The sequence below is a fragment of the Sciurus carolinensis genome, chromosome 14, assembly GCF_902686445.1.
Source record: "Sciurus carolinensis chromosome 14, mSciCar1.2, whole genome shotgun sequence".
NCBI classification, from domain to species: Eukaryota; Metazoa; Chordata; class Mammalia; order Rodentia; family Sciuridae; genus Sciurus; species Sciurus carolinensis.
Window position 1 is genome coordinate 53196933 of NC_062226.1, and position 12723 is coordinate 53209655.

The following is a 12723-nucleotide window of genomic DNA, read 5'->3' on the forward strand; positions in this document are numbered from 1 at the left end:
AGGAAAGGTGCCAGCTAAGGAAAGTTCAATATGAATTATTAGAAAAAATATATTTTTTTCATATATCACAATTGAAAAGAGGTCTGAACATATTGCCTTAAGATCTTGCAGAGGCCTCAGAACATTAAGCAAACCTGCTAGGAGCTGTGTGTTCTCCTGAAGTATTAGAGGCAGTGAGAGTCTCCATACTCATGTAGACAACATGCCATCAGACACAGATACTGGGACAGAGCTACTACATCATGTTTGGAATTTAGAAGTTATATTCAGTGTAAAATGTTGTTTCCTGAACCATTGGTCTTCAGCTAATAATTTAGTATCCTAACTAAACATTTTATTGTCTGTAAGATAACTGAGTCTCACCACTATGACATTTTTAAATAGCTATAGCTCTTTTCTTAGGCTTTATCATAAAGACCATGTAAATCACCTCAAGTATTTTAGCTCTCAAAACCATTAGTGAAACAAAGAAAATCTAGACAAACAAACATTGAAAAGTGCTGTGCTATGGATATGGACTTTTAAAACTTTATTTTTTTTTCTGCTGTTGTCTCAACATCACCACACACATAATAAGCTGTAAGAATCTATCTAGGTGACCAGGTACACAAATGTGATAAAGTTGGCCCCTTCCACAAGTTTCCAGCCCACCCTCCCTGACCAGATAACAAACACACCAAAGAAATTCCCTCCAGTGCTAGGCACAGAGGCACACACCTGTAATCCCAGTGACTCAGGAGGATCACAAGCTCAAAGCCAGTCTGAGCAATTTAGCAAGGCCCCATCTCAAAATTAAAAAGAAAAAAAAGAAAAGAAAAAAGGCTGGGAATGCAGCTCAGTGGTAGCGTGCGTTTAAGTTAATCCTCAATGAAAAAAAGAAAAGAAATTCCCTCCTGCCTTTTCTTATGTACTCCACCATGATCCCCTATAAAGACACTTGCCCAGGAGTCTTCCTTACTCAGTGGAGCTGCTCCCCTGCTGCTCCACATGTGCCTCCCCACTCTCCAGGATACAGTGATTCTGTCTTCCTAGGACCTGAGAATATAACGAAATTTGTTTTCCTGAGTCTATCCTATGTACCCTCCCGTGGTCGTGCCTGACGGACCACCTTATAACAGCACAGAACAGGATAAAAAAGGGTTCAAAAAACAAAAAGAAAAACTTACGAGAAAAGGGAGCTCAAAGAAACTCACTGATTTCTTACCCACCTAGTATCTTGCCTATCTGGTCTTAAATTATGAAGACAAACCCAGGAAGTCCTAGCAAGAATCCACTTTATGCAGTCCTTAAACACCACCTTCCTTGCCCAATTCTCACTATCCATCTCAGCCTACTTCCTCAGGCTACCACTCTAAAGGAAGTTCTAGGGTTGCCTGATGTTTGGGGACTCTATATGCAGTACAGAGGTTTAAAAGAATAGAATCATCTCTGCAAGATTCAGGCCTCTTCATCTGAATATTAAGTCCCTATCTCCCTCCATGACATTGGTCTTCAAAACAGTCACCATTTTCCCCAACCACATCTTGCCATTTTCAACGACATCTCTAACTAATTCAGAAGATATATTAAAATGTTCCAACTAAATTAAAACCAAAATTCATTGAAACAATTTAAAACATTAAAGAATTGGGGGCTGTGGGTTGTTTGCAAAAATATAATTGCGTCAACAACCAAAACTTCAGTCGAGAAGAATCTCAGCTGGGAGGAAAATTATTTTCTGTCACTAGCTTACTTTCATGCACCCCCACTCCACTGCCAAGTGCATCAGTGAGCTAGCATCTTAACAACTTTTTAAAACATGGTTCAAGCTAATCTCGTCATACACGAATGGTACTCTCAGAAGCGTTCTCATTCAATCCTCACACCTCTGGAAAGGTTTTTAAATATTTGATTGCCCTTAAATATAGTTCAGAGAAGGCTGCATTTTGATGAAACATTCTCAAGCCCAGTAACAGAATGGTTGGAGTGACAGTTATTGTAAGAATCACGCCATTCCCTCCAGACAACATGATCAATTGCTTGTACGACATTTTCACTTGATGGGGGAGAGCAGGGATTAGAAATTCCTTTAAGAACCTGGTGACAGACTACAGACCCTCTCCCTCAGAAAAATGCATATGTGAAATGTGGCATATAATTTTGGAAAATATATAGGGCCCTGAAGCCTACTGTCAGACCTGACAAAGGAAACAGGCATAGGAACTGTCAAGCAAGAAGCCACACTTCAAGATTTTAAAGGGACAGGAGCTATTAGTGCTCAGAGCATGCAGTCAAGGAACTGAGAACTTGACTCAGTCAGAACTAATTATATATTTCATTTAATACCTTAATTATCAACAAATGCATGAATAGATTTATATCACATTCTCCTGAGCAAAATATCTAGAGAAAATACAGCATTTTAAAGGAATGAAAGCTGAAGAAATTAGTTAAAACAGAAAGGCATAGAACATCAACGTAATTACATTTTCCCAGGTATAGAAACTGAATGTGATAATAAGCATGTAACAAACTGTATCATAAAATACAATCTACCCAAATGAGTTTTATCATTTTAAAAAATCAGGAGATACAGCGTACAATAGGTGCTATGGTTTCAGTGTGTCCCCCTGAAGTTCGCGTGTTGAAAGTTTATTTCCTCAATACAGCAGTGTCGGAAGGTGGGGTCTAGGGGAGATGTTTGGGTCAAGGTTATGGAAGCCTCATGATTGGATTAATGTCTTCCTCACAGGAGTGAGTTGTCTTTCTCCAGAGACTGAACAGTTTCTGGACTTTGGATTGTTAAAAAGCAAGTCCACCCTTGCCTCTTACACACACCACACACTCGCCATTCTGAGCTGAAGTGGGACAAAGCCCTCAGTGTTGGTCACCCAATCTTGGACTTCCCAGTCTCCAGACTCATAAGCCAAACTAAACCTCTTCATTAATTTCCCAGTCTCAGGTATTCTGTTATAACAACAGAAAATGTACTAAGACGGGTAGGTGTATTTCTGTCTTAGTTCAGGCTGCCATAACTGAATACCTTAGGCTGGATAATTCACAGATAACAGAAATTTATTTCCCACAGTTCTAGAGTCTGAGAAGTCCAAGATCCAGGCACCAGCTGACTTCATGTCTAGTGAAGGTTCACTCTGTTTCAAAGATGGCAAAAGGGGGCAGGGGCACTCCCTTCAACCTTTTTTTAAGAGCACCAGTGACACTCACGAGGGCAGAGCCCTCAGGACTGAATCACCTCCTAAAGACCCCACCTCTTAAGATACTACCTCATGAGAAATTAAGGTTCAAAATAAGAATCTGGGATGGAGACAAATTCAAACCACAACAATATTCCTACCAAACTCATTTTTTAAAAGAAAGCATACTGCATTCAATGCAATAAAGTTATGTAATATTTATGGACTGACTCATCCTTCTAAATGTTGAATCAGATGAAGTATTCAGAATACTGTAATGAATCCTTTAGTGCAAGAAAATGTTATGAATTATCTCTCTCAAAACATGTATATGTCAAAATCTTAACCCAGTACCTCAGAATGTGACTTTATTTAGAAGGACACTGCAGATGTAATTACTGAAGTTAAAATGAGGTTTATGAAGAACAGTGGGCCAAAAATCCAATATGACTGATGTTTTTATAAAATATGTAAAGGAGCCAGATACAGAGAGAATGCCATATGAACATAAAGGAAAGATCAAGGTGATGTATCTAAAAGACAAGGAAGGCCAAAGACTGACTAGAAGTTAGGAGGGAGGCCTAGAGCAGATTCTGCCCAGTGCTTTCATAAGGAGCGTAGCCCTACCCACACCTTGATCTTAGACATCTAGCATCCCACTGTCAGGAAGTGTGAGGCAGTACATTTCTATTACTTAAGCCACTCAGTATGGGGTATTCTAGCAAACTAATGCAATGAACAAATTATGTTTACTCTATAACAGAATTTCATATGTTGCTATAAAGTAAGATACATGCACAGATACATAACATCAAATGCATGGTATAGTGAAGTTAATAAAGAGGGGAAAAAAAGCACAGATTTTGTAAAAGCAGCATGTTAATTGAGCTTTTTTCCCCCTAAACTGCTGGTTTAAAACACATTAAAAAAACTGACATTACGCTTGAAAAAATGAAATCTCAAAATGAATAAACAGTAACAAAATGCTGATTTGCCCTATTTTATAGTTTAAAAGTTAGTTTAATTACATGATAAGTTATATCTTTATGAGAACTTAATAAGGCATATGAAAAGATGATCATTTTTGTTATTTTAGTATATTCTCATACAAAAATATTTGGCAAAAGCATTTTTTCATCTCCAAATGATAAAGGTATTAAAATGACTACCGGCAACAAGACAAATAATCAGTTTTAATGTAAGGACATAGTTATGAGAAATTTTAGTAAAAAAGTTCCAAAATAATAGTTCAAACACTAAAGGTATACTGCTTGATTAGTACAAATACCATTCTCACTAGGCAAAAAGTTCAATTCTGTAAAAATAAGAAACGTGTGCCTTCTATTTATACTATAGGTTACATAATTGAGCATGTCAGTTCTCAAAAGAAAATAATTCTAGGTCTAAAGATTCCTTCATAGGCAAGATCAAGTTCACTAATCTATATGGGAAAAATGGCTACAAAAGTAAGACATGACTATTTCCCTAATATCCTTGTTACATACAAATATTAGCACTATCTGTACACATCCTCAAAAATGCACAGAAAGAGTAATCTTGGCCTTAAGTTTTCTAACATAGTTCTCCATCAAGTTATGAACAAGAGACTATGCTGCTTCAATTTTGAAATACAGGCTCTTCAGCAAAAAGAAGAAAATAATGCAGTAATTCTGCACTTGGATTCAGCATAATAAAATAGTAATCTTAACAGACCTTCTCCAAACATGTAAAAAGTTCTTATGTATTGTAATTCAAACTTTTTATTCCAAATTTTAGAGCTACATACAACTGCAGGATTTGGCTGAAATGGAGTCTCGTATGATTATTTTGTAAGGTAACAAAGCTGAAAATTATAGCTTCAATTTTCTCATGTCTCATTATTGGTATAAGGGTTAGTATTTTATACTCATGAAATTATCCTCAAGGTTAACAGCTATTTATCAGGCACTTTTGTATGTGTTCTACAAACTCATTTATACTCAAATCAACCTTGAGCAATGACTATTATCCTCATTTTAGGAAGGACAGATTCAGAAGTTAACTCATTCAAGGTCAGAGACAACAGAGTTGAGATACAAAAACCTTAGCCTGACCCACTCCAAAGCCAAGACTTCTAACTGCCTTCAGGGAACAAAGTGTTTCTGAGGTCTGACTAGGAGAAGTGACAAGTACCTTAATTTCAAAAAGGTTACTAACATCAAAGAAGTCTTGCCAGAAGGATAACATGCACAGCACATATGCTGGTACTGTAAATCTGAAGGGAGTTAAAATATAAAGCTTAGAAGTCTTCCTATCTAAATCATCAACGCACTTAGGCTTACAAACATTTCTGGCAGAGAGGTCACAGAAAGCTTCCTTAGAAAAGCAAAAACAAGGGGTATTTTCCTGACTTCCTAAAATTGACAAAGTTAATTTTATAAAGGCAATTTTATAAAGGCAGTGATAACAGAGATAACACCTTGCATGCAAAAATGCAAACACACGTTTGCCTGATGAATTTCATGCTTCATCTGTCACCCTACTTAACCAATTTGACTCTACAAAACACAACACTCATCTTTTCTGTATATGGTTTCTACTTACACTGCTATTATGGTAGGCTGGGAAAAAAACTCTTTCCTTCTAAGAAATTTACTATTAATTAATTTACTATGAAAACGCATTTAAGGCATGGAAAATATTTTCTAAATCAAAGAAGTCCTTAAAGATTCCTTAAACTTGACTGTTTCAGAAGAATTTTTTAAGGGTAATCCTATACATTATGCAAAAAAAAATAGGTCACATCAAATAAATATTCCCTTATTTTTCCTTTTGTAAAATTCTTCAGCTGGGCCCAAGGTGACTTAATTTTTTTTTTTTTTTTTTTTTTTTTTTTTCCTTCTTTTGCAGTGCTGGGAAAGAACCCAGGGCCTTGTGCAAGCACTCTACTAACTGAGCTATATCCCCAGCCCATAATTTAAATTATTACAGTCTGAATTGGTTAAGTTTGACTATAATCACAACTAATTAAAAGAGACACACCTGAAATGTAAAAGGCTCACTAAAAATAATACTTCAAAATATTTGATTTTAAGTTTTCATCAGTTAGGTTATGCCATGGCAGCAAAATTCATGGGAAATTTTTACAAGACACGCACACGGTTGGTCAAGTCTAGGCCTCAAAGAAGTTTCACGAAGGAGTTCTCCAAGAGAAAGTTAATGAGTGTGCTTCACTGAAGAAAGCCCCCATCCTCCACTGCCCTGGAGCCTGAGGACGCCGGCGGGGGTGGGATTCAGAAGAGCGCAGACCGCGGGCACCTCCGAAGTCACCCGGGTGCGGACAACCACTCATGCCAGCGCATCCCAGGACAGTCGGGCGCACCGACACCGCAAGGTCACCGAAGAAGGAGCGACTTTACATAATCTCCCGCCGCGTCGGTGCAGCCACGGTCCACTCCCCGCAGCGCGGGCGAGTGGCGGTGCGGGGGCGGCGAGCAGGGAGACTAGGCGGGACGCCAGGGACCCGCGGGCGCCTGCAGCGCCGCACCGAGCCCGGGGCGCGGTGGGGAGCGGGTTCCCGCACCAACCGTCCCGCAGCTGCTGCGAGAGGAGCGGGAGATTCGGGGCGCGGCCAACGCGGACTCAGCGCTGGGCCGGGGTCCCCAAGCTCCCAAGCGCCCCTCGCGGCTCAGCCAGGGACCGCTCCTCGACGCACCTGTCACGCGCCTTACCTGAGTGGCTTTGTGGAATTGCTTCTTAAGCCCGGCCACCGACATGGTGCAAGAGGTCGCGCCGGCGGGGCAGCTGCAAGTGCGGAAAGGAGACGGCGATGGAGCGGGACCGGTGGACCCAGCGGGGCGGCACGGTCGCCAGGCCGCCGCTCGTCCTGCAGCCGCCGGGGCTGTGGGCGCGGGGGCGCGGAGCGGAGCGGGACGCGGGCTCGTGCGGAGAGACACCCTGACGTCAGGGGCGGGTGATGCGGCCTCTTAAAGGGGACGCGGGAAGCCCCGCCCAGGCGCGGGACTGGTCAGGCAGGTGGTGCGGCGCACAGTACCTGGGCGCTGACCGCCGCAGGCTGATGACTCCTCGGCACCTCGGTGGGCTGAGGACTGAGCGTGTACCCCCCCGGGGGAGTTCGTTAGTGCCCCGGACGAACTGCGGACAGGCTGCTGCAGCTCCGCAGTCCAGGCACAGGAAGGACTCAGGTGACTTGCTGGGCTTCCAGGTAGCCGCAGCGGCGCTGCCTGCAGACAGCCCGCCTGCCCTTTGAGCCCGGCCTTTCAGCAGCCTGAAAAGGAGGAGTGGCAGTCTATCTGGGGTAATGAATAAGTCATTGCTCCTTTTATGCCTTGCCCCCGCTTGGTTTGTCACAGAGAACATTTATCTGCCCTGGTTTCAATATCCCTTAAGCCTGTATGGTTTACCTTAGGGAACACCACCAACGCTTTTTTTCTGGTCTGATAGAATTTAATGACTTCAGAAGAAAAGCACAGCTGAACAGGTAAATAGAATTGAGGTGTTATTACAGTAATAACATTTAATCTTCTGTTTACAGAAATGGAAAGGCCCAAAGTGTGAAGTTGGCGTTGGTGCAATTATGGTAGTGGATTTAGGGTTTCCATTTTGAAGTAATTTTTATATATGTGAAAAATCTTCATATTAAATTGTACAAATGCTAAATATGGAATTAAGTATACATATCTGGACTAAGGGAAACTGATGGAATTAGGTGAAGAGAGCAGAGCCTCATCAGATGCCTTCCATGCTCTTGACATTAGCCATTTCCTCTAGGTTTTCTAGTACTTAAGAGCTCATGAGAAAGAACTTGAATATTAACTCCACATAGGGACCAATGTGATAGAAAAAGAAGCCAGAGTGACAGAAGCCAAGGATGAGTAAAGAAAACATGGCAGAATGGGAGTCCTAGAAATACCTTTACCTCTTTCTACCATCAACCTAACCACTGCTGCTTGGGCTCAGGGTGAACACCTGGTGTTCCAAGGGGATCCTATCCTTCAGTCATAGTCCTTGCTATTAAAAGTTGAAACACACAAAGGCCAAGTCCAGAAGATAGTGGCAGACACTAAAGCAGAGTTAATGTGCCTACTTTGCTGAGAACAGCAGACAGGTAGACCAACTGTGTGTTAGTTTTTACTGATGTGCATACATCTTCCAGTGCACTTTCCAAAACCTTTAAGTGGAGGCACTATGACAAATTCCAGCTAGTGGGTAAAGAAAGAAAAAAACCTATTGCTCTTGGCAGAGAATTTAACTGTTGGCATAAAATACACAAAGCCCTCTTTTCCCACTGCAACAATATTTTACATGGTTGTGGTTTGTCAACCAGGACTCAAAATGAAGACAAATGAGGGCAAAGTCCCCAGTTAACGTTCAATGGGCATTAACATGAATGAGAAATAAACCTGAGTAATGTTAATCCCCTGAGGCTGGGGTTCGTAGAAATTAGTCTTCTCTATTTTTCCAATTTTCAAGTTTGCCCACTACTTATCCAATTGAAAAAGAATTTTATAGTTAGATTTTACCATGTAGTCCCAGATCTGAACAGCAGAGCATTTTCATATAAGGATGGGTCTTGATTGAAGTTGTTAGAACAATTAATCTACAAAGTGAAGAGCCTGGGATTCAGGAGCTCTTATCTCTGACTATGAAAGGTGTGAAATGGGAACCTGAAGAGTCTCCTCAGAACTTTTAATACCTGACTGAACCGAAATGAAACAAAAGCTGGTCTCTCCCTTTCCCTGGTTCTTCATCCACCAACTTAGAAGGCTTATGCTTCTAAACTTCAAAGGAACTACCTTGGGAGAAAGAACTACTTAAAGAGCCTTGAATCCTTTTGTAACCACTGTTAATTCTGCTGGTGTCTCCTAGATCTCATCTAAATTCAGCATTTCTATTGAAGCTGCAATTTATACCAATAAAGATCTTTGAGATATTACCTTTGAAGAGATTTGTTAGGCTTTTATTACCAGTAGGCATCATAGTAAGAGGTGTTGGGGGATGGTAGAGCAAGATTAGACTTTGAGTCCCAGGGAATTTCCTGGCCAATAATTCAAATGAAAACCCTTTTTATGAATATTTATTGTGACTGGAATACAAATACAGCAGACGCTAAAAAATTCCCAAACACAGGTGCCCTTTTGGTTACAAACAATCTGCAATAGAGACTTCAGAGAAATCCAGAAGCACAGTGCAGGGAAAGGGGAATCAAAGGTCAATGAGGAAGAACTTTGACAAAAGCTTGTTGTGATTCAACATATTGCCCTATAGTCTCCTGAGATAAAATCAATGTAAAATGGTAAATAAACCTAGATCTGCTTAAAAAAAAAAAAGTCCCAATTAAATGAAACCCCTACACAGCACCACCTTGCTAATTGGGCAGTAAATTCATGGTCAGCAATAATTCCATCACATCATTCATGCACTATTTCTCCTTGCATTATGCCAAAGCTTCTGGCAAATACCAGATCATTAGTTTTCACAGAGCTGCTGTATCCCTGATACCTTTCAGATGACCCCTAGTTCCAAGGAGGCAGAGAAAAAGCAGCAGCACCGGTCTTTCTGCCCATCAGGACCACACCTCTGCCTGGTACGGGGAAACTGCTCTAGACCTCGTGTCTAGGCTCCACAAGCACAGGAAACAGCGAAGCAAAGGCATTTCATCCCAACCTATTTTAGAGATGACTAAAGAAAGGTAGTTCAAGGAGGTGACTTATTCATCCTTCCTTTTTATACTCCAGCCTCTAGTTTCATCTCAGGACAGCCTCTAGTCAGTGTTAATAAATGTAGATTTGAATGAATGAATGAATGGATAGATGGACGCACAATACATCCATGTCACCAGTGTTGTCTTCCTACCGCATCGGATCTCATGTCCAAAACCTCATCAGATTATCCTGTATTGAAACTTGGATTGTGCAGGAACCAAACACTTACTCTGTGGTGAGTGGCACTTAACACTTTGTGCCTCTGGATGCAACCAGGAGCGCTGGCTCCTAACCAGCATGGGCAGGGATATTAAGCCCTTTCCTAGAGGTGAGAAATCAAAGGAAACACCACCTCAGTTTCTCTGCTTCCAGGTTTATCACCTATCGCCCACATTGCAACAGATACATAGAGAGTGATATATTATTTTTTCTTTTTGAGATAGAATATGTAGGTCTTTTTCCTGGTAATGTGCTCTTTCTTTCTTTACCTCTCTCATAGGCAGCCTCCCTCCAAAGCACAGGGACTTCTTCCTGCAAAAGCTTCCTAAAAAAAAAGCTTAGCTAAACCCTATTAACCCAGTCACAGAGGGAGAAGAGGGGACTTAGCTAAATGAGTGACTTACAGCTTCTTACACGTGGGCTATACTCATTACTTACATCCCATTTTGAAATACTTCCAACTTCCCTAGCAAAGCCCTGCCATCTCTAATACCCACCTCCAGTACCTTTGCTATGAAATCCTTCCCCATTTAGTCTTCACTTTTGGAGCCCCAACACCCCAATTGGGCACCTGTGCTGTGAACTAAGTCTAATGTGTATTGTAGAATTTATATATAGTCTTAGATTCTTACCTCTTTGAGTGCAGGATCTTATCTTTACTTTTTTTTAAGGATTTTTTTAACCTTTGCTTGCTTTATTTATTTATTTATTTATGGTGTTGAGGATCGAACCCAATGCCTCATACTTGCTAGCTGAGTACTCTACCACTACACTACAGCGCCAGTCCCTTAATTTTTATTTTTTTTTTTAACTCTTAGCAGATAATACAGATACCCACTCATTATAGACCAATTGAAATTTGAAAAGCCTAATGAACTTTTAAAAGCTAGCCCAAGGCTGGCGTTGTAACTCAGTGGTAGCGCATGGGTGAGGCACTGGATTCAATCCTCAATGCCACATAAAGAACAAATATATAAAAAAATAAAGGTTAAATTCTTAAAATTAAAAAAAAAGGTAGTCCAGCAGAAGAAAAGAGTGAAACTGATTTGACTTCTCTCCAACTGTGCAAATTGTTCAATAGTTCTCATTGATACTCTCTCAGTATCCAAGCCTGCATCTTCAGGACCCTGTCAATTTTGAGAGTTCCTGATGTCCTTCTTATAAATTCCCCTTTGTTTCAATCAGGCAATATTCCTTTCTGTTGTCTGCAATCAACTAATTCTTAGTGATGCATCCCATCTCCCTCCTTGCAACAATATTGTAATTTCAGCTCTATTTCCCATTTGGCTAACCACAGAGATTTAGGAAACTATTGTTCCTGCTAACTAACCACTGTGTTAGACTTCCCTCTCAGACAAGGATGGGCAGATTGAGTGACAAGGAATACAGTCATTTAGCAAGTGTCAATTCTCCCTGTAAGACATTGACATTCTGATTTACAAACAGAACCTTTTGTTTATTTGATTAGTATGTGTCAGGTTGCCAGGGCCTGAACCTCCCCAGCCCCTGGGAATTACAGCTGATTGCTTGTAAATAAATGCCAAGCAACTGAACTCTGACATGACAGTACCACTCCTGGAATGAGAATAGCCTTAATTAGGGGCAAGTTGTTAGGGCATCCATACCATTGGCTTATCTATTTGAGTCTTGCATGAATATATTACCATTAAAGATGCAGAAGACATGCTGTTAACCTTGAACGTGAGATTAGTCTATTAAAGTATTTTGTTAAAGAGGACAACTTCTATTGCTATTTTAGTAACTAGTTGGCTATGCACAGGAAATCTATTTCTTAGTCACAGTATGCATTTTGTCCCATCATGTCAAGGTTACATTCTCTGGATTACAGAAATGTCCAGATGAGGAAGGAGAGATGATTTAGTTTATAACAAACCTGTCAACAAAACTAAGAACTTAGAGTATAGCCTTTCACTATTCTGTCACTGTCTGCTTCATATATGGAAATAATAACGTATTTATTCTACTTTACCATGTTTTTAAAAATGCAAAAAATACTTTAAAATGATGAGATGATACACAATTTACAATTATTTAAATAGATCATTTATCCTTGATTGGTTTGAGTTTTTGTTTTTCCTTTCCAACTATTTTTTAGATAGGCTGTTTTATTAAATGTGCTCATCTTGCATTTTCTCCACACATATAAAGGTGGCTTCATTGACAACAAATCTGATATAACTCACCATTTTAAAAACACATTTCCAACATTTAAATTAGCATTGACACTCCCTCTTGTAAGGAATACCATTTTTTTCTCCAAGGTCCAATCACGGGAAGTTTACCAAGTAGGGGAATTTCTTAAATAAAGATCTTGTAGCCAGATGCGGTGGTGCAGGGTTGTAATCCCAGCATCTTGGGAGGCTTAGGAAGGAGGATTGAGAATTCAAAGCCAGCCTCAGCAAAAGTGAATTGCTAAGCAACTCAGTGAGACCCTGTCTCTAAAATAAAATACAAAAAGTAGGACTGGGGATGTGGCTCAGTGGTTGAGTGCCCCTGAGTTTAATCTCCCATAACTCCTCCAATCCTAAAAAAAAGACCTTGAAAATATTTTTAGTTCCCTGTGGATGGAATTGAGTTAAATTGGGGAACTTTGAACAGCAAATCTT

The 12723-nt window shown here is 40.4% G+C and overlaps 1 protein-coding gene across 1 annotated transcript in view; it reads right to left on the minus strand.

The window, feature by feature from the left end:
• Sh3gl2 (SH3 domain containing GRB2 like 2, endophilin A1) overlaps nt 1–7203 on the minus strand; it is a 200914-nt gene extending 193711 nt beyond the window's left edge. Inside the window, exon 1 of the mRNA XM_047525840.1 lies at nt 6884–7203. Within this exon, the coding sequence (XP_047381796.1) occupies nt 6884–6928 (45 nt within the window). The 5' untranslated portion in view covers nt 6929–7203. The remainder of the gene's footprint in view (nt 1–6883) is intronic.
• Between the last annotated feature and the right edge of the window lie 5520 nt (nt 7204–12723).